The sequence below is a fragment of the Penicillium chrysogenum genome (genome assembly GCF_028827035.1).
Source record: "Penicillium chrysogenum strain IBT 35668 chromosome Unknown utg000001l_segment0_segment0, whole genome shotgun sequence".
Taxonomy (NCBI): Eukaryota; Fungi; Ascomycota; class Eurotiomycetes; order Eurotiales; family Aspergillaceae; genus Penicillium; species Penicillium chrysogenum.
This window is the reverse complement of record NW_026622749.1, coordinates 5,214,062-5,240,097: the sequence shown is the minus strand read 5'-3', so window position 1 is coordinate 5,240,097 and position 26,036 is coordinate 5,214,062. Positions and strand designations below refer to the sequence as shown.

Genomic DNA, 26,036 nt, shown 5'->3' with positions numbered 1-26,036 from the left:
AAAAAGTTGTTGCTCGGCAAGCCAATAATACATATGCAAGATGGGTTTATGTCTGAGTTCAATATGAGCTCGAAAAGTAAACAAGCGGAGCAGGTGTTTGAACACGACCCTGATTTTTGTATTATGGGCTAGTTAAAAAAGGAGGCAAGACCAATTGAGTACAGATAATTTCATTGACGTTTTTACCAATACACAAAAGGAGTTGCATACATGAGATCATCATACAAAGGAAAATTAAATCACACAATCAAAGGAAAAAGAAAACTAATAACTATTCATCACACCATGGATGAGGGACAAACGTATCCAGACCCCCTCTAGGAGAAACCCAGAAAAAAAAATTTACAGACGGGAGCCGTGGATGACCTTGTAGTCGACGACGAGCTCGCGGCCACCGTCGTTGATGACGAGGGCACGGACGGAACCACGGCCGTCAGCGAAGGCATCGCTGATGCGCTTGAAGAGGTGGCCCTGGGTGATGACGGGGAGACCCTGCTTGACATCGCCGGACTCGGTCATGGCGACGAGACGGTTGTCATCACGGAGGTCCAGGATGCGGTAGGTCTTGAAGACGGGGCCGAGCATGGTCTGGACAACCACGGAGGGAGAGGGATTGGCGACGAAGCTGGACTCCTCCTGCAGCTTGCGGGTGAAGAGGTCGACACCGAGGTAACGGTGCTGGCCGGTCTGGGGGAGACCGAGATGCGGATCACCTGGCAAGGGCGGCCCTGAAGGATCAGGATGTCGCCGACGCGGATGAAGTGGCAGGGGATGGGGACGGTCTCGCCAGCGGAGCCGCGGTTGCGGGGCTCGACGATGCGGACGTTCTCACGGGGAGCAGCGACCTCACCGGCGTGGGACTCCTCATGCTCGGAGTGGGAGAAGGGGTGCAGGACACGGTCGGCAGCGCGCTCAACGCCGCGGCGGAAGGAGTGGTACTGGCCTTCGTCGTCGTAGTAACCCATTTTGCGAGTGGGGGCGGTGTCACGGGTAGTGGACTGAGGGACGTTTACTTGGGTCGGGGTGGAGTAACGAGCACGGGGCTGAACTTCACGAAGGTAGACGTCGTCTTCCTTGTAAGAGTCGGTCTGAGACTGGTAGGCCCGGTCGTACGAGACGTCGACGGACTGGGATTGGTAACCGTAGGCGGAGTCTACGGGTTGACGATAACGACGGTCGTAAGAGACGTCGAGGTCGTAGGAAGGAGAGGTACGTTGACGGTAGTCTCTCTCAGTAAGGTCGAGTTGGTTCTCGACGACTTTATCGTAGACTTGAGTACGGTCCTCGTAGTCAACGGAAGGTTGTTGGTAACTGGGGTAGCTGGAAAAGGGTCAGCCCACACGGGTACCGTAAACATATAAACAAAACAAGCCAGTCACCGCTAATTGAAGTGGATCAGGTTTTGATGACACGTAATTTTAGTCCCCGACTAAATCCGTAATCACTCTAAACCGAGATAGGAGATCTCACAACAAATAATGATAGTTCAGCTGCAGGTCTCCACTTTCGGTGGATCTCTGGAGGTTGGGCCAAAACAAAAAAAAACCCACAAAAATACGGAAAAACAGTTACATACCGTTCACGAGTAAGCTCAACTTCAGGGGCGTAGTTGTGCGAAGGCTGGGAGTGCTGATATGACGACTGCGAGTACTGCTGCGGTTGCTGCGGTTGCTGCGTGTACTGGGGGTGCTCTTCTTGAATGCGCGGACGCTCTTCTTGAATGCGGAACTCGACTTCTTGCTTTCCTTGAACAGGAGCGGGAAGGGGAGCAGAACCTCGAGTATCTTCCCGTTCGACGCGCGAAGTACGATCGAAATTGACTTCTCCCTCTACTCTCGTCTGAGTAGTTTCAGAGACAGCGTCACTCCGGTACGACGACGGGAAGACACTGAAGGGGATGGGAACACGGGCGTCAAAGTCCAGATTGACGGACTTTTAGCGTCTTTTCTCGAATGCCTTTCGAACTGTCGTTAAACAACTCGAAAGACTAAACAAGAAAAGACTTGAAAGGGAAGTCTTTCTCGGAAGTTGGGGGGGAGAAAAGAGAAGATCTTTTTATCCTGAGATTGGAATGGAGGGGAAAAGATAAGCTTAAGATGAAGAATGTTAGATCGTAGGAATGGAAGAAGAAGAAGAAAGAGACCAGCGCTGTTGGCGAGCATGACGATTATTTATGCCAGTCCATTTGTTTACGCCGCCTTGCCGGTTTGGGTTCTCCGCTGATCACCGAGGCTACCTTCTTCTCCTTACTGTCTCTCTACGGTATTTGAATTGTCCTATTAGAATTGTGCAATGTCTCTAATTGAATTCTCTTTCTTACTTTTAGTCAATCACTCCAAACTGTCCAGGACTGTGTCTCCATTGATGGATACCCAGCTGCAATACTCCGTACACATCGGGGCCCTTTCACATGGGGGGCTGGCCAGCCTGCGCGTATTGTCACCGCGCCACAAACCCCATCGCCATGGCAACCTCCGGGTCGAATCGGACATCTGGATCCCCTTGGCGCCGATCTTGTTTGGCTCCATCACATCGGCACAATTGCATTGGGGTTGCGGAGACACGTTCACTGTAATTCCCTCGGCTTATGAAGTGTCCTGTTGCCTTGATTCTGCCGCTCGGCGTTGGCTAGACAGCCATTGGCCCATATCTGACTCTATTCACAACACAACACGTTACAGGGTACGGCACATTAATACCAATACCAATACCGCCCAATGCACTTTCTCCACTGGAAAGTGATTCATCGAGATCATTAGACCCTCATTTGGGTCCCCAGCCCCGGCCCAACCACTGTGAGGCGCCAGCCAACGCATGCAGCTCATGTCTAGACCGTCTTACCGCCAAAGAGGCTGGGAAATGTGTTTCAAGTAACGGTAATTATCGTACGGAGTACGGTGTACTCCGTACTCTTGACTCCTTCATGATGAGCCCGAAGAGCGTGATTACCAGACGCGTGTTTTGACTTGAGTTACTCCGTACATCATTGGATCGTCCAATGGAGGATCTTGATAATGTATCTGCCCCTTTTCCGAGGTACACGGGGTACTCCGTACCATGGTACAACCCTATGGGGCTGGGACAATCGTCTCCAATCCAAGTGGAGGAGTTCCATACAAAGTACTCCGTACTCCGTCCGGAGTACATCGATAAATCCCTTGGATTTTCAGCTGGGAGCCCAAGAACGGTAATCAAAGATTCCTGCGGACAATACAGTACTTTTTTTCAACAGCAGGGCCTAGCAATTTCGTACGACATATTTATTTTTCCCAATTGTTCCACGCCCTGAAGGTTTGGCTGTACCGCGGCTCCACCGTTCTTCCACTTGTGTTATTGTGGTTCTCTCAGATCCCTCCGGAGTACGGGGTAGCGAGTATGGAGTATAGGATCAACATACCTCTTCCCGGGGTCAACTGAGCTCTGCATTTACATACAAAGTGGGATTATTTTACGATTGGATAGTTTAGTTGGCAGCGAGCTCTAGGAAATCAGTACTGGAGCCGTGGAGTCCACGGTTACCTACCTAGGTAGGTAGTCCCCGTACTTGTATAATAATGTTATCTTGAAAGCAAAATAATCTTTGAGTAACAAAGTTGCAATCGATCGTGAAACGCTGCTATGTATAGCCAGTTGCCTTTCGTGTCTCCTGCCCACGGCGATGTATCATCGACCAAGGTACTCCGTATTGTTGGGTCGATGATACGAATTATCTGCTTCTGCAACAAAAACAGTGTTTCTAAGAAGTTGTGGCCCATTTAGCTATGTATTCAATGCTTCAGTTTGGCACAAAGAGGCCAGGCTACTAACATACGATGATATAGCCCTGTGAAAAGCACTGAAACGCGAATTGATCGAAGGTGCCAGCGGCCAGACGCGAGTGCTTGGTTCTTAGACACGCGAATAACCCACTATCTCCATATATGCTATAATCTCGTCTCAGCCCTTGAAGCATGGCCGTAGAGGCTTTCGTCATTCCATGAGAAAGAATGTTGAGAGATTACTCCCCAAAAAGAGATGAGCGGCTATATTTTCGTTCTCCGGGGGACCTAATAACCCGAGTGTAACGAGAAGCCGATGTTGCACTACTACAAATGAGAGAAGCGTATAAATGCAAGAAGGCTCCAACATAGTTCTTCATTCAGTAGCCATATAACGAGTCGATGTCATGGGTTGCTTTGCAGGTTCTAGGAACGATAAGCCGTACCAAAAGATAGAAGTATCTGGTATGTTGCGCTCGACGCATGGACTTGTACATGACTTTGCTCTGAGGTATTTTCTATCGTGCGCAGTGCGACAATGGAAGTCCCGATGTTAGAAAGTTCTTACGTTGAGCTTCTGGCTATTGGTCTCTACTTGTGATACCAAGATACAACAACGATATAGGTACTTCTTTTTGGTATTAACCATCCATTGAGATATTGTCGGATTAACAGGGCGAACATCAATCTGCTTCCTCAACCAAAACTATGGTCTTTGAGAAGTCGCAGTGTGGATAGCTTCAAATCCCTGGGATGTTTCCGGTTCACCGGAATGGCTCCGGGATCTTGTACCTTGAATCTCCATGGGAGTAGGCGGCATTGACTTATCAGATTTATTTATGTGGCGTAACTCTAAAATTCTCGAGGTATACCCTTTGCGCTTTTCATGAAGCAGGCCGTATGCATATGTCCGGATGATATTGCCCTACTGAACCTTGGAATATATATCTGATGAGTATACTACAGTATCTCAGGCAACACTCTTTGCTACGACAGTATCCGAATATCCCCCTTCTATAGCACGTATAGTAACAGCTTCGGTCATCTTGTGGTCGTAATTGAGGACTCGAGCTTCCGGCTTGACATGGACCCCGCATCAATCATGCTACAGTTCCTCGGCTGGAGAACAACCGACGGACGATCTTCTATCTGCCATTCACAACAGATCCTGGGCGCTGTATAAAATTCAGCCACATCCGCCGTTAACGACATTCATGCATCTTCCAATTCATTCATCCACCATTACCACGAGTTCTATATCATCCTTCGAGACATCATGTCCAACGGCATGTAAGTCCTTATATTCCTTGTCACCTAAAGATACATATACTAACACAGACCCTGGCATCAAGAAACAACCCATCCGGTATCTTCCTTGCCGCGACTGGACCGGCATACGTAGTGAGTACGCCTCATACTTGGATATAGTTACACACTAACAAGAAAGGCATTCGCACCTGTAGCAGCCGCGATTACAAAGCCCGAAAGCACAGTCCAGAAGCTCATTGAGACAGTTATCGACTACACGGTTGGCAGCGACGTAGCATCTGGTCGTGCAATCCCCGCGCTCACAGTCCTATATGCATTCTGGACTTTTGCCGGCAGCGGCTCTTTGTCCGTTGCCGGACAAGCCATGTCCAGACCAAATGGTCTCGATAACGATCATCCTCGGAAGCACCGCGGGAATATGGAGGGTCTTCCACTGCGTCTGATGTCGGCCCATCATTCGCTGGTTGAGATTTTCCCATTGTTTGCGGCTGGGGCATGTCTCGCTCAAGTACTGGCTCCTGGTGATCAGCAGATATTGAATCTCTTGGGTCTTCATGTGTTGTTGAAAGTCTTCGCTTTCTACCCTTCATATGTCGTCGGTTTCGCGCCGATAAGGTCATTTGCACATTTGCTGTCTGTTTCTGCTATGGTCAAGGTTTTGTGGCTGCTGGCGAAATCTTGAAGGATCTGACTACTAGAATACAGGAGGAACGTCTGAATCAGGTATACTGGATCATCAACTTAATTTCTCTATGATTATAGCTGGTCTCAGGTTGACAAGCTGTTGGAGCTCAACTCGAGATGTCCTATCCATACTAGTCCCTATGAGAGGTGAAAGATAAATACTAAGCCTGCAATCAAATCTACCCACATGATTGGAAAAGAAATAGTTTTCGAAAGTCTAGACTCGGTATATCATCAATTACGAACGAAATACGGTCTTGAAATACATAATTGATACCCAATTCCGAGCCTATTGTATGTAATATGCAAGGCAGTGGAAAGGTAACCATGCATTCTGACTCTAAATATAGTCGGCGATTCGGGCTCACGCTTGATGCAGCCTTGTAACGTACCAAGAAAGAATATATTCAAGGGTTATTCGGCAGAACCTTTAGCAGGGTCAAGCAAGCTGCCCACGAGTGACCTCGGGAGAGCCATGGCCTTTTAAATACATTGAGTCTTCGGCTGTTCAGCTATGAAACAGTGTCATCTATAGACAAGTTATCTATGTATAAAATACTCCATGCTGGGCGAGAACACCCTTCCGTTCCTAGCACGTCGAATATCTGTAGTGGACAAGAGAGTAGCGATACTATTCTCACTAGAAAAAGAAGAAAACGTCTTACAAGACAAACAGGCATATATAGGCCCTGACTTTTCCCCCAACACCAAAAATGAAACCCGGGCACCAGAATAACGAAAGACACAAGTAAAAGCCAGGCAGCAAGACATAATTAGTCATAGCAAAGCATGGATCACAAATAAACAGATAGAAAAAGACGGGCAATGAAACTTTGGAACCAAGCAAAACGATGAGGCGCCAATAGGTCCATACCATCATTGTTCCCAGTATGATCATGACGCCGGACCAATATGGAATGACAAGGAGAAGACAAAATAGAAGAAAGAAAAAGCAACTGAGATGAGGTCTAGTGTACATCGATAGGACGAGAAAAGCAAATTAAGATGGGTATCGTGATGCGAAGCAGCGGATAAGCTCAAAAGATGGGATAGAGCGAAAGAGTGAACCCTGCAGTGTGGTAGTCGCGGAGACTACCGTTCTCCAAACTTGCCGTACTCCTGCTGCCACTTGAGAAGATGGCGAGTGAGCACGTCCATCATCTCGACGCTGCTGAGATCCTTGAAATTTTTTTCATGGTTCGTCGACGACTCGCCGTAGCCGCCGTCTGTGGTTGCAGGGCCAGACTCGCCGCCGTCACTGCGTGTGGATGGCATGGCACTGTCGATCTGATCAACCATGCTCTTCAAAAGCAGGCCCTGGGCCCGGTCGCCGTTGCCCGTAGGCGTGGAGGAATTCTCGCTGGCAACGGCCATCTCCACTTGCATGCGCGAGATGAACTCCAGGATGGCTGCTACTCGGCGCTTCATCTCGTTCATCGTTGTTCGCTGTGGGTGCATGTGGCGTGGCTTGCTTGGCCGTCCTGACTCCCCGCCATTGATGTGTGCTCCGTTGGCACCTCCGTAGCCAACTCGAGGGGAGTCTCCGCCGATGTCGTGGGACTGGCCGCGACGCGGCGAGTTCGCCATATATCCGGAATCTCCATTCCCATTGGTGTCCCGGTCTTTCGTATATTGGTTTCGCCCAACACGACCACGACGAGCGGGAGGTCGACCGGACTTGCGAGTGGACGGTCGAACAGGCGTGGGCTCTTGGGGAGTCGGCGTGTTAGGGCTCGCTTGGGACGGTTCGCGCTCTGGTGGTGCCGTCTTGGTTGGGGAACCGATTTCGTGCTCGGATTCTGTTATAGCCGTGTAAGACAATGGACAATTGTGCACTGCGGCTATGTTACTTACCATCTCCTTTGCGCCTGCTTGATCGTTCTTTCCGACGATTGGCCGCTTCCGGAGCCTCCGTCTCGCCCTCATCGGGCTCGGTCGCTGGCTCCTTCTCCAGCTGGCCTCGAGACGCAGTTCTTTGCCTGCGAGTCCCGTTTACCGGTGGTTTTGGTTTAGTCTCATCATCAGAGGGCGGATGAGATGCGATATTGCTATGCCTCGAGATGGCGCTAGGTGACGGTGAAGCAGTTCGCGGACGTTTCGTGCGTTCTCTGCTCCTGGGTAACTGGTTAGCTACCTTATTCGAGTCAATGCTGTTCGGGAGTACGCACGTCACACTGTGACTTCGACTTCGCTTGCCTAGATGCGTGTCTGCCTCATCCGCATTGCTCTTGGTCTCGGCCTTGCTTTCCTCAATTGCGCGTCTGATCAATTCTTCTTCATCGTAAGCAGCATCCCGGCTGTTCATTGTTGATCGCCGCTTGGCGTGCGCCGCGGCACTCTCGCTGGCCCGGGACTTGGGATCCTTGGAACGCCGTGATATATCTCTCGAGGAGGCACGAGAAGACGGGCCGGGGGACGGGGCCACCGTGGAGCTGACAGGTCCAACTGGCACTGCTGGCACCTCAGGTACCTCGGGCACCGCCGGAGCCGTAGCTGGGGCTGGAGGAGGAGGAGGTGGTGGTGGTGGCGGCGGAACTGGTTCAGGTGCAACAGGAAGGTAGGTAGAGGAGCGTTGTCTGCCGGATTGTCAGTATGCTTCTTCAAGGTGATCAATTTAGTAAGATCGAGTGGTCATTTGGATCTTATAGCTCCTCGGCGGTTTAATAGTGCGCGAAGCTGCGTCTGAAAAAAAAAAAAAAAAAAACAGCCCCTCCAAGCAGCAAGAGCAAAGCACAACAGCCGAAATATAGACAGCAAATGCAGGAATATGTAGAGCCGAGTAAATCAATGAATAACGGTGTCTCACTCACCCATCAGGTTCGTCTTTGATCTGGTGCAAATCCTTCCGGCACTCCTCGCAGAAATATTCGTCAGGACTCGTCGCCTCGTCCATGATTCCGACACAACCACCGTGTTGCCAGACTTTACACAAGTCACACTGGATGAACATGCTCCCAATCTCCTCTGACAGAGGATCAGATGGATCCGTGGGGACTTGTCCCGACTCCAGCTTGATAGTGCCGCGACCGAGGGCCTCGCGACGAGAAGCAGGCAAGCCCGGATAGTCTTGCTGACCGCAGAGACATCGAGTCACTTCCTCTTCCTCATCATCTATGTCATCCTCGTCTTCTTCACGGGGTGGATCATCGTCGTCGTCGTGAGCGCGCTGGCGCTGCCGCGTATGTGGAAGGTCCTTCGAGCCACCTTCAGCATCATCGAGGGACTGAGAGCGGTGACCGGTCGATTCGTGAGGGGAATTATTTTTGTGATTTGATCGAGTGCTTCTCTCTCGAGTAAGAGAATTTAAGGAGCTGGAGGAAGAGTTGGTGTGTTGTGGGAGGGCAGGAGAGGGCTGAGAGGTACGAGCCCGAGAGGAACGACGAGGAGTCATGGTGGGAGAGGGCTGAGGAGTTTAGGAGAGTATAAAAGAGAGTTCTCAAGACAAGATTATGAAAAATCAACAGGTTTTCGAGACGTTGGCTGGTGTGGTTCCAGCAGTAACTCGAAAAAAAAGCCGTTTGCGAGGGAGCTCTCGCGCGCGATTGAGAGCTCTTGGAGGGTGCAGTCAAGTGAAAAGGAGCAGGACAATTGGAAATCACAGATCTGTATAGAGGCGTCACAAGGCTCGATGAAGAGCCCGATGACTACATAGTCCGAGAACTGATTCCTTGTAATGGCGGGGAGGAAGAAGAGAAGGAGAAAAGCGCCGGAACGGGACTCCAAAAGATCCAATCGCCGGCTTCCCCGCTCTCGACGCCTTTCGACGCGCGAATCTTTCACTACTCATGCCCTTCGTGTTTCACTTTTTTCTCCTCCTTGCCTATGGAGGAATTTAATGCTCGGTTTTATATGTGTTCTTCTTTTTTTTTTGCTATTCTTTCAATCAGATATTTACAGTGTACAATGGCTTTGTGGCCCACTAATTGAGGGTTGTATTTTTTCCACTATCACAACACGATAAAACAATGAAAGAGCTTCCAAGCGAAATGGAGCTGGCCAGGGTACAAGCATGACATGCATTACTGTATAGGGCTGGCGAAGTTCTCATTTAAAAAAAGCCGATGCAATGTGTCCCAGTGGGAATAACGTAGAGAGACCAGGAAGGGTTCAACACGGGCCAATGGTCTTGGGAGGCTTAAGTCGCAAAACTTGACTCTAGATCTTCCTATGCTGTAGTATAGGAACAATAAGAATGACCGATCCTATGATTCCTATCGCCTGAAGTTCTGTATGTCTGTACCATCCTTCGTATGAAATGTCCCTTTGATTCCGAGCCGAGCCCGTTTTCAGCGTCGGCAAGACAACATTCGTCTAGTTGTGTGTTGAAGTCTATGGCATCGACTCTTCCCAGCATATAGATGATGTGATTATTCTTCCGAACAAGCTCCAGGGTGGATGGGTGGTTGGAGAGGCGAAATGAGGCAGTGGGCAAAGCCTTCCGGAGGGGTTCCAACAGGTCCGATTACGCGTGGTCGAGGTTCGTTGCGCGAGTTAGGGCTATCGTCCGTGGTATGATCAGCAAGTCACGGTCAGCACTAAATCGATCCCTCCCACCAGCTCTTAGATGTCAAATTCCCTATGAATGCAGGTACCGGGAGTACCTATCTGGGAGATGATCGGAGAGCTGGAATTTTCTTTTCTCCCAAGCGAAGAACCTGTCAGTGCGATGGTGTTATGTAGCTTGATGATAGCAAATGGTGGTACCTCCACATATAACACCAAGCATGTGCATCCCAGGTCCCTGGTCTGCATTGTAGGTCTTCAGAATCATATACCCGTACGTAAATAGGTAATGCCATTTCTCCCCGAAGTCATTGGGTACGATTACCAAAAGTAGATTAGCGTGCTTTCTAAATTCCCGTGACTTGTCTCTTTCTCTTCATATTCCGAACCCCTCTTAAGTAGTTATTCCAGCTGTTCATTTGCCTTGTCTCTAGCACAGAGTCTGGATTCCAGTTTACTGCATTTCCTACCTTGGTTCCTATCCTATCTTGAATCTACAAAGTGCTGAGTAATAGCACTATTTCTGTGGGTAGGTTGATATTCGTGTCTCCGGGATTGTGGACAGCGCGAGGAACGCGGGGATTGGATAGATTGGATCGAGTCCCATTTACGTGTTGACCTCACCGCCTATGCACTTCTCGGGAGTCGTTGTTGAAAGGAAGAAAAGCTCATGACCGCGGACTACAGACATTGAAGACCTTACCCCCCAATTCGATACTCGACACCACCCCCGACTTTTGGTTTATTGGCACCTTCAAAAGCAAATACGGTGGCGGGGGAATAAAAGGACAGAGCCAAAGGGCTGGAATATTATCCTCATAGCATCGTCGGCGGTTGATGGCGAGCGTGGATATCTTGCATGATGACAGCTACATTGAGTATGCCTGCTCAGGGACATCTGGTCCGGATGATCGGGGATTCCCCAATTCAGGATAAAGATGAAATAGTTGACGGAATACTGACGATGCTATGTAGACGGGGTATTCAATTCGTCCCCTGATACACCCTCTACCATTTACCCTGATCGGCTGATCCGTCCTCTGCCTCGACGGACCCTCCGTTCACGCCTTTCTTCTGATGCTGCCGACAATCTATTCTATCCTCCTACACCGCCGGCGTCTCAAATATTCTATGGCGTCTCTGCGGATTCTGAAGAAGCGGTGAATGAGTCCAAGGTTTATGTGCAGCAGACCGTGGAGACTGAATTGTCACCGGAGGCTGATAACCATGAATTTGAGACGTCAGTAGACTTGGAGAGCGGTGATGAAGGCGGTCCGATGGTTGTTCGGAGGAGTGGTGTTCTTCGGAGATCTTCTCTGTCACCTCCCGCGTCTGGAAATCTACATAGCTTCCCTCACGACACACCACAGACAAAATCTTCAACCGGGGACGGTTACGACGCGTTTGAGAATACGAACAACAAGAAAAAGCGAAAGATACCTACACCTGGGAACTTAGGAGGACACCATTCTGCGTTGTCTCCGGAGTTCGCCAGTATGGGGCTGGTCAACTCCACCCCCGTACGCGTTCCCACCCCGACTGATGCCACTGGCACATATTATGGGAGTGGAAACCCTGCATCACCTCTAGGAAGTGGGATATCTGGTTCAGGAAGAGGTCGAATGGGACGTCCTACTGTCCGTAGCAGCAGCAGGAACCCGTTATCGCCCAATGCCCAGCATGGATGGTTGAATGCCCGGACGCCCAGTCGGCGGGACGGGTTGATGTCATCCCCTGGCCCTTCTGGTATGCATCTCCCCTCCACTTCTAGTGCACTGTTTGTTCTAACTTCTGCCCCAGGTGACTCTGCTTCTGACCAGGGAATTATCTCCACCGCCATTGCCAATGCCGCAACACACTCGTCCCCACCTCGAGGTCCCAGCAACGTCAGCCTGTTGGAGAAAGAGAAAGAAAATACTACTCCGACGAAGACCCAATTCACCTTCACATGTGAGTCCGACTCGTCCAAGGGCATGGCGATGCAGCGAAATTATTCAATCCCTTATCGATCCCCCACTTCACCACTCGGACTGGCAAACCAAACGCAGAGGGACTCCTCCGCACAAGGGACCCAGACGAGCCCCGTGAACCACCAGGCCCCACCCAGTATGCAAGCACCCGCTCAAGGTCCGGAGTCAATTCCCGTGGGCCTCAAGAAGAAACGATCTCCAAGCAGCACATACGCGCTGTCTGCACGTCAACGCAAGATCCAACAACAATACACGAACTTCCACCACCCCCGAGTTCCGAGGACATCTGGATTTGTGAATTCTGTGAATACGAGAGCATCTTCGGACATCCGCCCGAAGCCCTGATCCGACAGTATGAAATGAAAGACCGCAAAGAGCGCAAGCGACTGGCGGAGAAGAAGCGCCTTTTGGAGAAGGCCAAGATGAAGGGTCGCAAGACCAAGAAGGCTACGAAGAACGCATCGAAGAATGGCTCACAGCCTTATCAGCAGGGATACGACCGTGCTTCCGCTGATCACTCCTCCGGTGGGTCAGGTCTTCCGGATGATGAATACCAAGGACATGAGTACGATGATGATGAAAATTCGCCGATCCCACCCTCCGCCCCTGCGTCCCCCGCAGAACTCAAGCCTCCACTGCCCAATGGAAACCATCCAAAGATTGCAGCGTCTGTTCAAGGCATTAAGGGTGCAGCGGATTCCGGAGCAAGTCGACCGGCGTAATCGATCTACCGCGTTCCCATAACATCGCATTTCATCATTGCATTTGTTTTATTTTTCTGGGGTTGACAGGGTGTTCGGGGTGTTGAGGGGTGTTCTTGGAAGGAAATCCCCTCTCAAGGAGATGTTATGGCGAGCAACTCAAAGTTCCTTTGTTGGAGTCCGTTATTCTTTGTAATTGTAATGTCCATGATATGTACTGAATCAGACGTGAAATGATCCAATGTCCTTGTAACATGTATCTTTTTAGACTATCTTAATTATCTTAACCTGATTTGTATGTTCTGCAGTAAATCCATCCCAAAAATAGATCGTATTTTGATTGGACCTCGAGCAACTGCACTTGAAACCATCTCAAACCCGAATTGGCGCGCGCGAACTGAACCACTTGACCTCCTCCCACTAAGATACCTGGGTTCTAAGCTCTACAAGACCAAGCTTGCTAGCTTTGTGTTAACTTTTGATTCCAGGGGGTGCTCGGCATTCTATTTTGATCTACCCGTTTCATCTTCTCATCCCCACCGGACTGTCTTTGGATGAAAGACAAGGATACACAGTGGAGAACCCCCAGTACCGCGCGCTCAAAGGATAAGCGTTTCACGTTGGACTGCAGATGTTAGAAAATAGCAACATTGGGCTTTGTTTTCACGTTCTGACGAATGTGCAGGAAACGAGCATAGGGCTGGTCTATAAAGATCAAAGCCCCGGCTATGCTATTGATGGAATCAGGCACTTTCGTTCTATTCTCACTCTTCTTTCTTTTGTTCTATTTCTATTATACCTTTTGAATACGGGACTCCTCTTTGTCCTCCTATCCAGCTATACAATACAATAGCTTCATTCTTATTTGGCATCTAGTCTGCCGAATCTTCGAAGACTGGTCTCATTCGAATCCATATTCCTCTACTTCTCATATCTCATAATCTCTGCGCTGTGCGCCATATCCTAAGCATTTCCCTTTGCTTTCATCTGCACCTTCCAACTACCAACTATTCCATCACCACATCACCAAATCAAAAGAAACAAAATGTCTTTCCTCGCCGTCCCACTCCTCAAACTGGGCTGGTCCCAAGCCAAAAAGCACAAAGCCAAAAAAGACGCCCAAAAATACCAAACCCAAAACGGCGTCTACCCCCCAACCTACGCCGAGCAACACCCAATGAGCGGGTATCCAGCAGGCGCAACACCCGGCACAACCATGCACTTCGACCCGCCCGGAGAAAACCAAAGGACCAAACTAACCTCCATGTTCTTCTCCGGCCTCCGCTTCCTCCAATTCGTCTTCGGCCTAACCGTCATCGGCCTGTACGGCAAAGACGTGCACCACGACCACGCAGAGAAACACACCTGGCACTCGAAATGGGTGTATGCGCTCGTCACCGCGTTCCTGGCGACCGTCACCGCAGCCGTCCACCTCATTTTGCCGTTCGTCATGCGTAAGGCTAAGACTAGTGCTGGACAGCTGCTGCTGTCGCAGTTTGTGTGGGAGTTTGTTGTTACCGTGCTGTGGTTGACGCTGTTTGGCATCTTTGGGAAGATGTATATTGGTGTTCATCCTGTGGAGAAGGGGGAGAAGACGGATGATGCTATTTCGGCGTTGGGTGATGCGTCGAAGATTAATCGTATGCGTCATGCTGTTTACGTTGATGTTGTTAACTTGGCGTTCTGGGTTATGTCTGCTTCTTGGGTTTTGGTGCGTTGGTTGAAGAGTCGCAGGTCGGCTGTTGCTAGTGGGTTTGATGCTGAGAAGGGTGGGCAGATTTAGGCGGTTTTGAGGAGGTGCATGCTCGCTTTGATAGTGGGATTACTGTGTATCTGGGATGAATAGATGCCTTGATGGCATCGGATGGAAAAGGGGGTGATCGCATTTGTATTCGGTTTGTTCTTTTGTATCTGGTGCTTGGGCTCGGGAGTCATGGTGTATAGTGGGTTTGCCTCTTTTCATGATGGCGTTATTTCAATACAACGCATCAATCTTACTTTCGAGACATAGTTCCGTGACTCCGGCTTGAATTTAGACACATCTGTAGATGCTGACGTCGTTTACTGCGCAAATGCTGAATTGGAATACACAGGATAACCCCTAAGAAGCACTTGGATATCATGCATGTTAATGTTTTCGGTATTGGAGTCACAGGCAATCAATTTCGATACAGTAAGCGAATGCCACCTCCTTTCTTCCATAGCAATCTGGATCTGCTGTGGAGCTCGTCTGCTCCCTTCAAGCATCCACTATTTCCGAGATCTTCAGATCAGCATGCTCTGAGGCATGGTAATGTACAGTATGTTGAGAGCTGGCAAAGTCATCGCTGAAACAGATGTGTCTTCCCCGAGTTATGGAACCTCCAGGTCAAGACTCTGTGTTCCAGTAAGATATCACAATCTCACTCTCTTCATCATAGATGATAGCAACGAAGCCTCCTCCACAACAGGTGCAACAGTCGGTTGTACAGCCGGGAGGCCTTGGTCAACATTCTCATGGTGCGAGACCAACTTCTTGAAAGGCTGCAACACAGGAAGTGTCGAATCCAGAGCATCGATATCAGTCCAGTCGCCCTCCAAATCATCAGGAGAAGCCAGCTGCGGCCCACCAGGCATGTCGAGGTGGCTCTCCATAACCCCAAACGACGGGGTAATCTTGCAAAAGTCCTCAGGGCTTAACATCGGGTGCCGGAGGGAAGAGGCACGGGGGAACGGAACAGGAGACGTCTTTGGTACTGCTTTCGCAGCCTCAATGGCGGAAGGCTCGTCGAGGAATTCGTCGTCGAATAGTGGAACAGATGGCTTGACGGGCTTCGGCTCAGGCGCAATTTCACGTCCCAGATCACGCGCGATTTGGTCCTCCTCATCACGGAAGCTGAGGTGCTGCAATAGACCCAGCTCAACATAGCTGTCTTCGTAGAGGGTGTCGGCTCCATCGGCCTTGGTGGTGGGCTCAGAGCGCCGGCGACTTGGGGGTACAGTTTTCGGGATGGACGTCTGCGAGGACTTGCGGCGATTAAAGACTGGACGGCGGCGCGGGCCTCGTCCGGTGCGTGCCGCACTAAGGTAGGCCTTCTTGGGACCTTGCTGGCCCACGTTCTCCGGTGTGGCGGTAGACTCGGTAGATGCGGATGCCTTCCTGGAACCCTGGTTGCCCGCCTTCTCGGGTACGAGAGTAGACTCGGAATTCATCGAAGTCTTCTTGCGACGTTGATGGCCAACGGTACCTGGATTGGGGGCGGGCTCAGCAGCCATGTCTGCGGTGGGAGAGTTGGAAGGGTCGAGTGTTATTTTTGTGCCGATGGGAGTGTCAAGAAGCAACCGAGTTACTTTCTGTGCTTCAACCTGTGAAGGTTGCGGGTTTTTCAATATTGGGTGAGGAGGACAGGCTACGGCAGCGCAGCCTGGTTGATTATTATTGATGAGCTTGCATGAACCGTCAATATGGGGTTGATATGGTGCGATATAGAACAAACTTGTGTTTACCTTTTCCTCTTTGTCGCCAATCCCAGCAGTCCCAGGCAATGATGGGACGGCCACCCTTTGTCCGACTAATACTGCCGATGCCTTGATGCGTAGGATAAGACGGTCTAGCGTATGGGTATTCATGCGGTTGGAGAGTTGTTTAGCGCCCCAAATCCTCCAGAAGAGATGTTCTAAGCGACGTTCGGTCTCGTCTTTACTAGCCTGGTGCGAGGTCGAGTAGGCTGTTTGTAGTCAGTCAGCCTGTCTAGAGATAGGAGTAGGGGTGTTACGTTACCTTGCCAAAGGTTCTTGTAAGCACCATTACTTAATGTACTCTGCTCCATGATCTCGCTAATAGACACACTTGACATGGCCACCAGACCTTGGGGGAGCTTTGGCTCCATATTGTATGTTTGTTCTGGCAGTCGAGCTTGGGATAACTGAGATGTTGATTGCAGGGAGAGTAATCCGAGACAACTGACGTGAGAGTTGGCAATCGAGGGGACGAATCAAGTGATACTGTTGAATGGCGGCTGGACCAGTCGTGCTGATGTAAAGTCAAGGCTCGATATCATCCTTTGTGTTCAGCACAAACCGAACGCCGGCAAGAGAAAAAGAAGAAAGAAGCCAAAAGAAGAAAAGAAAAGCCAGTTTGACTGATTTTCGAAGATAGAAGTTTTCAATGTTCCCTATTCCCAAGGTGTCGTACTACTTTGTATGGCGAGTCGAAACTTTGAGGCTCCAAGATATTCAAGGTCGACTTGAAGCTGAAGTACGTCAGTTGGAGCTTTCAGACATGCTCAACTGGCTTTTAGGTATGAAGATCATGACTGTAAACGCTTCATGCACTCCGCACTCCACAAAGGGAAAAAAAGTAAAAAGTAAAGAAGTTTGGGGACAAAGAATTTGAGGAATGTGGTACCCCAGGGTTCGCCCTTGCCTGTAGCGGTCAAGGTGGGGGAGCCCCTTCGATTCCAAATCGGACTGAATAGATCTTCCTTAAATCTCCCTTAATCTGTCCGTCTAGATCTGCCTAAATCCCTTAAATCTCCCCAAATCTCCTCTAAATCTTCCTAAATCTCTTAATTCCCGAACTTCGTCTTCCGGGTCACCGGCACGGGCCGGGTTTAGGCTTCACCGTTCTTATAGACGTGAAGATATGATATAGGAAAAAGAAGCGACTACTACTTCACAACTGCAAGTAAGACTAGAACGCTACAACTAAGACTAAAACATAAAAAGGAAAGACTGAAAGAAGCCTCCTCATCGTTACATTCCGAATTGCGCGTCCTTTTTGCAAGCAGGGATGTAGCAGACACAGCCCTATCGGCGGCCGACTTGCTAAATATGACACAGATAACCCTAAGTACGACCTAGGAAAAGAACCTTGGAAGACCCTTCGCAGCAAATCAAGGAGCTTTGCCGAGGTGACATTCACATCCTGGATTCGGTACATCCAATAAGGGAGCATCTCTCAAGTATGTGGTATGCGGAGAAATCCCGGGGAGGTTGTGATTGGGCCTGGTGTACTTCTCCGAAATCCACTGCAAACGATCTAGAAAATCCATAGTAAAAACGGTAGTCTTGGAAATCTTCAACTCCTAGTTGGCTCGTCAGATATTGAGCTTACAGGGGAGTAGACGAAGCGAACTAGTAGAGAGACTCCCAAAAGCGGAAGACCATCGTTCTTGTTCAATTTTGGTGTCAATGATTAGTTCATTCAATGGTGGTTCGATCTGCAGACCATTTGCCTCAAACAAGCCTTGAACATTTCTAGTCGCTAGAGCTATCTATACGTACAGCCCTGGAGCTGCATGTTCCGAATATTTACTCGCACAGTCGAGGAGCAACTATCTGTCCACCACAAGAGACACCCCCTATCACCGTGAGTAGGGAACAGAGTATCAAAGACGGAGATCTGTCAATTTATTTCATAGAAGATCCACAGAAAATTGCAAGACTCAGTCTCTCGTTCGCGATACACCTATTGCTTGTCTGTGTAGGGCTGCGAACTCTGTGCACACATGCACGCACTTTGCTTTTGCCTAGAAGCCGCTGCAACCGAGATCCTGCCATCACGATAACTTCATCAGGCATTGCTGGGACAGAAATGAAGGAGGCAGTTAGTCCTATACTCTCGCTATCAAGCTTATCCGTTGTGCTAAGATCGGCGATTTCCAACCCATCGCGTTCTTCTGTGGCCCGGATCAAAATTGTCACTATGCTACTGTCCATATGAGCCGGACTGAAAAAGACTCTATCGGAACCCAGTCTATCAGAGTCATAAAAGTTGACACCTAGAGGCTCATAGTCGAGAGATGGTGTGCCTATCAGGGGTTCTGTCGAGTCTAGTATAGTAGACAATGTATCGAATAGCGGACTTCGCATATTGGCCCACTCCTTAGAGGGAAGAATTAGCTCTGGATCACAACGTCAAGATACAACTTACATGCTGTAACTCTTCCACGGAATATTGAAGTCCTGAAGGAAGAGAACGAGAGTGATAGTTCTCCACGCTCTTTTTATAGCAAATAGTTTCTTTAGGAATGGGTGTTTTCCCACGAATGAGTTCCGTGTCGAAGCCCGAGTAACCATTTGTTTTCTCTTTCACTTCGATTGGTAGATTAAAGAATTCACGAGCCTACAGCCAGAAGTTAGAAGCAGGTCAAAGCTGGCTGTATAGAAAGAAGGGCCCTTACATTTTGGAAAACACTCTGTGAAAGACCTCGAGTGAGTTGAGGGGCCACAACGCGAAAAGCGCCAAATTGGCGTAAAGCTGCTTGTGCACTAGAGATAGTAGAAGAGGTTTGCGTTCTAGTCAAATCGATAAGGGGAAGGCAATCTTTCGCCAACATCCTGATGATAGATGGTAAGGAAGACTGATTATTGCATAGGGAAATTCCCCGCCTTCCACATCACCTGTACTGACACCCAAAGTTTCAGGCATCAACAATACCAAGAGCCTCATTTAGAAATACATAACTAGTTAGTTAGTTAGTCGTCGGCTTGTTTTCTGCTTATGGACGTTGAACAGATGAAACAATATAACTAACTAGGCCAATCCTTCAAAGGCTGGAGAGCTGGCAGAGTGGCTAAAGGACTCCTCAATGTATCTAGTGGGACAATAATGACAATAACGGCAAGTCTCGCAATCTTGATACCTTTTAAGGTTCGCGGCTTAAAGATTGTACCCATGGATCCATATGGACAAAACCAAGGTTGGTACTCATTTCTAATTCGGGTATTTAGGCTAGGTACCGATAATAACAGTCGTAGCCAGCCATTTTCGAAGTAACTTATACAAATAGTCAGTAGCTTATCACTGACCACATAGTTAGTGTTCTAATCATCTGATCTATTTGGCTCAAGACGGATCTTTTATGAGTTGTCTTGTATGTTCATACTAGCAAACAATCCACCAATTCCTGATACCCGCACCAAGTACTTTGCACGATCGTAACGGGGAGATCGGAACCTGTCCCGCCGGAATCCCAGTTCCAGGTCATCCGAGGTGCATCCCGGAATGTAGACGAGTCAGATTAGGTCTATTAATTGTTGGATCTTACATTCCGCAAGGAGGTGCCGAGGTATCTAATTAGCTAGACAGGGCGTGGACGTTTCAGATTTCCTTTTCCTGGGTAGGACACAGAGGTCTAGACCAGCCGTCGTGTTCATAGCTCTTTTTTGTGGGGAGCTATGTATTATTATGGGCTCCCACACTGCATGATGATTCAAGCCATACAGTGGTATTTTTGAAAGAAAGCAAAGTCCAATGTGCTTTTTAACCGAAGTACATGTATCCCTCGGTAATTCTGTGGCTTCAAAAAATGCAAAACGCAAGATGCGTGCCGTAAAATCTGACCGGTCTATATCGGATTCACATCCGCAAAGGAACAAAAGGCTAGTACCATGCAATAAGGGTATCGCAAAGCGACATTAAATATCGCGCAGACAACATGCTTAGGTTACGGTATAACCGCCGTCAACGCGGAGATCTGCTCCAGTAATGTACTTGGAGGCATCGCTGAGCAGGAAGGTCACGGCACCCATCAGGTCTTCCGGTGTACCCATCTTGCCGACGGGGATGAGAGAGGTCCACTGGTCGCGAAGCTGGGGGTTCTCGTCGAGGATCTTGCGAGTTCTGAATGACGAAGGCAAAATTAGCAACGATTTCTTCGAGAGATTTACTCACCCAAATGGATGTCGTTATCCTGGTTGGGGGTACTCACAAAGCAGTAAGCATATAGCCGGGGCTAATGCAGTTAACACGGATACCATGCCCGGCCCACTCCACAGCGAGTGAAGCAGCAAGGTGGCGCACGGCAGCCTTCGCGGCGTTGTAAGGAGCCTGGGGCTGGGGAACATTAACGATGGAGCCGGACATGGAGCCGATCATGACTATGCTACCGGGCGCCTTGCGCTCGATCAGGTGCTTGGCGACATTGATAGCGAAGAGGTATGTGCCATCCACATTGACGCCCCACAGCTTCTGCATGCGATCGAAGGGGTAGTTTATGGCCTCGAAGTTCTCTGTGAAGCCCGCCGAGGTGACCAGGTTATCGACCTGGCCGTGCTTGGCCAGGACTTCGGCCATGGCGGCATTCACGGAGTCGGGATTAGCGACGTCCGCGTAATGGGCGGTGACATTGGGCATTCTGTTTGGAATTAGCACTGCGATAAGCTCAAATAATATAGCAATTGACGTACTCTTCCAGACCAGGGTTCTCTTTGCGGAACTGCTCGATCAACGAGGCAGCCGCGGACTCCGCTTCGTCCTCTGGGGTAGATGTTAGGACAACTGCGTTTGCTCCGGTTATTAATGGTGGTTGTAGAACATACTGTTAAGATCAATGATAGCCAAATCTGAGCCGGAAGCGACTAGGCCTTGGCCCATGACCAGGCCCAAGCCCCGAGCACCACCGGTCACCATGCTGACTTTCTTCTCAAGTGAAAATTGGGCCAGTGTACGCTTGAAATGCATGCCGCCGCGCCCCTGGGCCACGGGCTGAGTTGGCATCTCGCTGTCGGGAGGGTATTCGATTTGGACACTTTCATCAGTACGAGCAAATTGGCCCTCCTTCTCACCAGAAGCACCCTCAGGAGCTGCGGTCGTAGCAGACAGGATGGGGTCCTTTGTGGGGTCATCGCTCTTTTTCTTTCCGAGTGAGGCAGTGTATGAGAGAGGGCGGGTAAAGCGTGTAGCTGGGCGAGCAACTGCAACTGCAACTGCAGGGCGGGCGGTGTTCAGGGCCTTGATGGCAGTGTGTGCGACTGTAGGCTTGAACATTTTGAAGGTCACAGCTTTAAATGCCCTGGAGCTGGGGAGGTATACGGTTGAGCGAAACGCGATGTATAATGTATGTACGGGGTAATATCAGGGAAGATATGAGTGTAGGAGGAAAGGACCTAGCTAGGGGATAGCAAACAAAGCAGGTCATCGGACCTCATTATTTTTCAGGTCAAGGGCTGGGGAATGCGACAATTGCGGTGAAAACAAGCCAATGGATAGCTGACGTGGGGCTATGGACTGCCTATTTTGTTCTTAAGGTGATTTGTTATTTATTTGAATCAGTTGAAAATATAAAAAGCCAAAGGGCGAGACCGTGATGTCAGATCGATCGGCGGTTACCACTTTCGCGGTATCACATTAGAGCGTTTGTTTATTAAAGTACGGAGTACACCATACCCCGTACGCTAATACTCTTTCATATGTTTTCCAATATCTCCATATTTTAGAGCTTGGTCCTTGGAATTGCCTATTATTTGCCAAACCAGTCACTTTCTGCACGGGCAACGCGGCCACATAGGCCAATGGGGGAGCTCGGATTTACCTCTGTCATATTTGTGTCATGCAGTTTGCAATTTGCCACCGAGTAGTTACTCTGGACGGGATACTCGGTGAATAAATAGAGCCCATACATGGTACTGTACAGGGGACATCTCTATACATACAACATAAATGCCTGAATATGGGAATATGGGGTAAACGGTAAATAGTGGACCGCCTTTGTGTGGGGATCCCCGTTGGACCCAGTTTTGTGTGGACAAGTCAGGCAATCCTTATTGAGGTATTCCGTATTTGCTATTAAGCTGCTATTTTACCATTCATTTCATATAATACCGACTTTAATACGACATTGTCCCTATCTAACTTTCCTTCCACGGGATCGACAGTCATTAATCATGTATAGTTGCAAGGCGAGATCGAAATTGATAGTTAACTCCACATTTGTGTAGTGAGTATGGAAGCCATCCGCAATACCTAGGTAGTATAGACATCAGGATATATAACCTGGAATCAGGACGTCTTAATAACAGCTGAAAAGTACTCTGTACCACTCTATTCGGACTCGGCGAATTCCACCAGCGGTGTTCCGCTTTTGCATTGATCCTGCAAGGCAAATGTTAGTCAGTTGTTCTTGAATCGTTCATTGTAGGGTCTTTTTTTTTTTTTTTCTCCCAAGTATAACTTCCAAGGAGGAAACGAAAAACGGCCCAGGCAGATAACAGGGTCACAGGAAGGGAAAAAAAGAAAAACAAAAACAAAACAAAGATTCAGTTGAAACAGAAAAGATGTCACGGGAATTTCTACTCAGGGGGAAAGGCGCATGACTTACTCCCTTTTATGCACGACCCGCGCAATGGTTCCCCGTTGTGGACTGCGAATCACCGTCTCCATCTTCATACTCTCGATGACGACCAACGGCTGATCCTTCTCCACCACGTCTCCCGCCTGCACCTCCACCCGCAGCACTTTACACGGCATCGGGGCCAGAACGCTGTTGGTCACATCCTTCAGTCCCAACGCCTTCTCCATCCACCTAGCCCGGGGCACCGTAAGCCGGTACTGAGTCCCACGCTGGAATGCGATCAGAGTGTCCTCGTCTCGAATGACTGTTGTATCTAGTCGGGTGTGCGCGAAAAAGGATGTAACAATATGTGATGTCTGATCCATGCGGCTCACCACCTGCTCAAAGATTCGTCCGCCGACTTCCACATTGAATGTGTCATCTCCAGTCTGTTGCACTCGCACATTGAACGTAGTGCCGTCGCTAGACCCTGGGACGGTGACCTCGGTAAATGACAACTGTCGCTCTTGATAACTAGGCGTAAACCCGACCGTTGAGCCTGCAACACCTGCTGAGGATCGCGCCCCTGAGACGGCGTCGCGATGTAGACAGGCCAATGCGACCTGCGCCAGCACCTCTTCCTCGATAATCTTCGGGGGAAGAGCTCTTCACGGTGCTTCTCTATGTAGCCAGTCTCGACCTCACCAGCAATGAAATCCGGGCTCTTGCAGATGGTCTTTAGGAACTCGATGTTGGTCACGGGTCCTGCGACTTCATACTCTTCCAAAGCAGCAGCCAGCTTGCGGAGAGCCTCCTCGCGATCCGCGCCGCGCACGATAAGCTTGGCGATCATGGGATCATAGTGGGCTGAGACATCGTCTCCTTGCACAAATCCAGCGTCAATGCGGATGTCGTCCGATGTAGCTGGCGTTCGAACATGGAGTAGTCGTCCTGAGTCAGGGATAAATCCCTGCTCTGGGTTTTCGGCGTAAATTCTGGCTTCGATGCCATGGCCACTCCGGGCAATACGCTCTTCCACTTCTTCTTGCGTAAGGGGAAGCTTGACTCCTTCAGCCACCAGAATCTGCCAGTGGACAAGATCCTGTCCTGTGACCATTTCAGTCACGGGATGCTCAACCTGCAGACGGGTGTTCATCTCCATAAAGTAGAAGTCCCCGGAGTCATTATCAAAAATGAACTCCACTGTACCGGCACCTTCGTAGCCGACAGCCTCTGCAGCTGCCCGGGCCTTTGCCCAGAGGTCCTTTCTGGTTGCATCGGGGAGATGAGGCGCAGGGGATTCCTCTAGAACTTTCTGGTGCCTCCGTTGAATACTGCAGTCTCGCTCTCCTAGAGCAACGGAGTTACCATGCTTGTCTGCAAATACCTGCACTTCGATGTGTCGCGGTGTGGTGATATACTTCTCCACCAGCACATTGTCATCTCCAAACGAGCTCATGGCCTCTGACTTGGCCGACTCAAGCTGAGCTTGGAACACCGCCTTGGAACTGGCAATACGCATGCCCTTTCCACCACCTCCTTTGACAGCTTTGATAAGCACCGGGTATGTGATACGATCCGCCTGCTCCTCGAGGAAGGTAGGGTCTTGGTTTTTTCCGTGATAACCTGGGACACATGGTACACCGGCAGCTGTCATAATCTCTTTGGAACGACTAGTAGGGTAATTTCGTAAGTACAGTGAGGATTCAAATAGCACAATGAACGTACCTCTTGTCACCCATATCCTCAATGGCCTTATACGGCGGACCAATGAAGACCAGCCCGGCCTCGGTACATTTTTGCGCAAATGCAGAGTTCTCACTCAACTGTGTACCAGGCTCTAAGTTAGTATTGTACCTAGAATTCAGCATTAAACTATGCACGGACAACTTACAAAGCCGTAACCAGGGTGTATCGCTTGACACCCTTCTTTCTTTGCAATCTCAATAATTCTATCACCGTCGAGGTATGCTGACACAGACCCTAAGTTAAAAGCGAAGGGGGAGCTCAAGGCATGTTGAGCTCGGCTGTCCGGGTCGGTGTAGAGTGTTGTTACGCGGATCCCACGTTCGGCGGCAGTGCGTCCAACTCGTCTAGTAAGTCGAAGTTAGCAACACCAATTCCACTTAACTCAGTGGCCAACATACAAAGCGATTTCTCCTCGATTGGCTATAAGAATTGAATCCAACGGCTTGGTCGTATTTGATGTGTTGGTGGTCGATGATACAGCTCGCGATGTTCTGCGGGCCGCATTTGGGGCTAGGCGGGGCGTAATGCGGAGAAGGGATGAGAGGGTCATGACGGTGGGAGATCAGCCCTTTCAGGTGCAAAGAGGTTTTCACAAAGGGTAATTTGAATCACAATGTAAGCATAATCGAGGTAATTTGAAGGGATAAAGTAGAAGAACGGGAAAATCTCAAGGTATTTGGAGAAGCTCCTGTTGAGCCGACGCAAAGCGAGATTGCGGGGAAAGCCGAGGGTATGACATAATCAGCCGCTTTGGGAAGTGTGTGGTCACGAGGCATTCCACAGCACTAGTACGTAGATATCTGCTGAAATTTCTGCACGGCTAGCCAAGTGTGCAAAATACAAGGGATATGGGTACCACCTGAAAGAGCTATCATGGGTGATGCCTCATTCCTGTTGAAAACGCATGGAAAAACTGGAAGGTTTTGGATTCCGGGTGGATTACTTGGGACATATACACCTGCCTATTCCTTTAACAGCCCGTCTATGGATTTATATGCTGGGTATATCCGAAAATGTGTAACACCATACCTCTACCTAGCTACCTCCTCTGCCTTATCGCAGTCTCAACAACATTACAACTGGGAGTCCCGCGAACAAGGCCAAGTGATAAGCCAGCGCACCGGCCAACGGATGTCGTCGCGTCACACAGTTCCTGGTAAACCTGAAGGTAAGCAAGTGAGCCAAGCTGATAGTACAAGGGATGAAAATGGAAACACAGAACGCTGTGTGGTACGAACACACACTGGGATGGTTTAGTGAAATTCCACCTCTGCTGCCGTGATATCAAGTCTCAGGCTTCCAAATTATTAAGCCAAGATCTTTGATAAGGTAAAACAAGCCGACGATGGCAACAGCCCCTAATTGGAT

At 49.5% G+C, this 26,036-nt stretch overlaps 9 protein-coding genes across 9 annotated transcripts; 3 read left to right on the top strand and 6 right to left on the bottom strand.

Moving 5' to 3' along the window:
- Positions 1 to 342: 342 nt before the first annotated feature.
- hexA (putative Woronin body protein HexA) lies at positions 343 to 2,362 on the bottom strand (the record flags this gene model as incomplete). The annotated part of the gene is given in 4 exon segments (XM_056707834.1): positions 343 to 687; positions 699 to 1,320; positions 1,577 to 1,932; positions 2,342 to 2,362. The coding sequence occupies 4 exon segments, from the start codon at positions 2,360 to 2,362 to the stop codon at positions 343 to 345; spliced, it is 1,344 nt and encodes a 447-aa protein (XP_056572136.1).
- Positions 2,363 to 5,034: 2,672 nt separating this feature from the next.
- N7489_002078 (MAPEG family protein) lies at positions 5,035 to 5,709 on the top strand (the record flags this gene model as incomplete). The annotated part of the gene is made up of 3 exons (XM_056707833.1): positions 5,035 to 5,048; positions 5,111 to 5,159; positions 5,206 to 5,709. 3 exons carry the CDS (start codon positions 5,035 to 5,037, stop codon positions 5,707 to 5,709), a joined length of 567 nt encoding a protein of 188 aa, XP_056572135.1.
- A 1,094-nt stretch (positions 5,710 to 6,803) lies between these two features.
- N7489_002077 (uncharacterized protein) lies at positions 6,804 to 9,102 on the bottom strand (the record flags this gene model as incomplete). The annotated part of the gene is made up of 4 exons (XM_056707832.1): positions 6,804 to 7,510; positions 7,566 to 7,825; positions 7,880 to 8,287; positions 8,522 to 9,102. The coding sequence occupies 4 exons, from the start codon at positions 9,100 to 9,102 to the stop codon at positions 6,804 to 6,806; spliced, it is 1,956 nt and encodes a 651-aa protein (XP_056572134.1).
- A 1,949-nt stretch (positions 9,103 to 11,051) lies between these two features.
- N7489_002076 (uncharacterized protein) lies at positions 11,052 to 12,906 on the top strand (the record flags this gene model as incomplete). The annotated part of the gene is made up of 4 exons (XM_056707831.1): positions 11,052 to 11,115; positions 11,190 to 11,960; positions 12,015 to 12,320; positions 12,371 to 12,906. The coding sequence occupies 4 exons, from the start codon at positions 11,052 to 11,054 to the stop codon at positions 12,904 to 12,906; spliced, it is 1,677 nt and encodes a 558-aa protein (XP_056572133.1).
- A 1,024-nt stretch (positions 12,907 to 13,930) lies between these two features.
- On the top strand, positions 13,931 to 14,668 carry N7489_002075 (MARVEL domain-containing protein; the record flags this gene model as incomplete). Its single annotated transcript, XM_056707830.1, has 1 exon — positions 13,931 to 14,668. One exon carries the CDS (start codon positions 13,931 to 13,933, stop codon positions 14,666 to 14,668), a length of 738 nt encoding a protein of 245 aa, XP_056572132.1.
- A 611-nt stretch (positions 14,669 to 15,279) lies between these two features.
- Positions 15,280 to 16,754, bottom strand: N7489_002074 (uncharacterized protein; the record flags this gene model as incomplete). The annotated part of the gene is made up of 2 exons (XM_056707829.1): positions 15,280 to 16,592; positions 16,646 to 16,754. The coding sequence occupies 2 exons, from the start codon at positions 16,752 to 16,754 to the stop codon at positions 15,280 to 15,282; spliced, it is 1,422 nt and encodes a 473-aa protein (XP_056572131.1).
- A 1,522-nt stretch (positions 16,755 to 18,276) lies between these two features.
- On the bottom strand, positions 18,277 to 19,205 carry N7489_002073 (uncharacterized protein; the record flags this gene model as incomplete). Its single annotated transcript, XM_056707828.1, has 3 exons — positions 18,277 to 18,750; positions 18,800 to 18,991; positions 19,050 to 19,205. The coding sequence occupies 3 exons, from the start codon at positions 19,203 to 19,205 to the stop codon at positions 18,277 to 18,279; spliced, it is 822 nt and encodes a 273-aa protein (XP_056572130.1).
- A 1,105-nt stretch (positions 19,206 to 20,310) lies between these two features.
- N7489_002072 (uncharacterized protein) lies at positions 20,311 to 21,637 on the bottom strand (the record flags this gene model as incomplete). The annotated part of the gene is made up of 4 exons (XM_056707827.1): positions 20,311 to 20,491; positions 20,580 to 21,005; positions 21,058 to 21,127; positions 21,190 to 21,637. The coding sequence occupies 4 exons, from the start codon at positions 21,635 to 21,637 to the stop codon at positions 20,311 to 20,313; spliced, it is 1,125 nt and encodes a 374-aa protein (XP_056572129.1).
- Positions 21,638 to 22,963: 1,326 nt separating this feature from the next.
- Positions 22,964 to 25,218, bottom strand: N7489_002071 (acetyl/propionyl/methylcrotonyl-CoA carboxylase subunit alpha; the record flags this gene model as incomplete). The annotated part of the gene is made up of 5 exons (XM_056707826.1): positions 22,964 to 23,569; positions 23,620 to 24,592; positions 24,648 to 24,745; positions 24,814 to 25,012; positions 25,067 to 25,218. The coding sequence occupies 5 exons, from the start codon at positions 25,216 to 25,218 to the stop codon at positions 22,964 to 22,966; spliced, it is 2,028 nt and encodes a 675-aa protein (XP_056572128.1).
- Between the last annotated feature and the right edge of the window lie 818 nt (positions 25,219 to 26,036).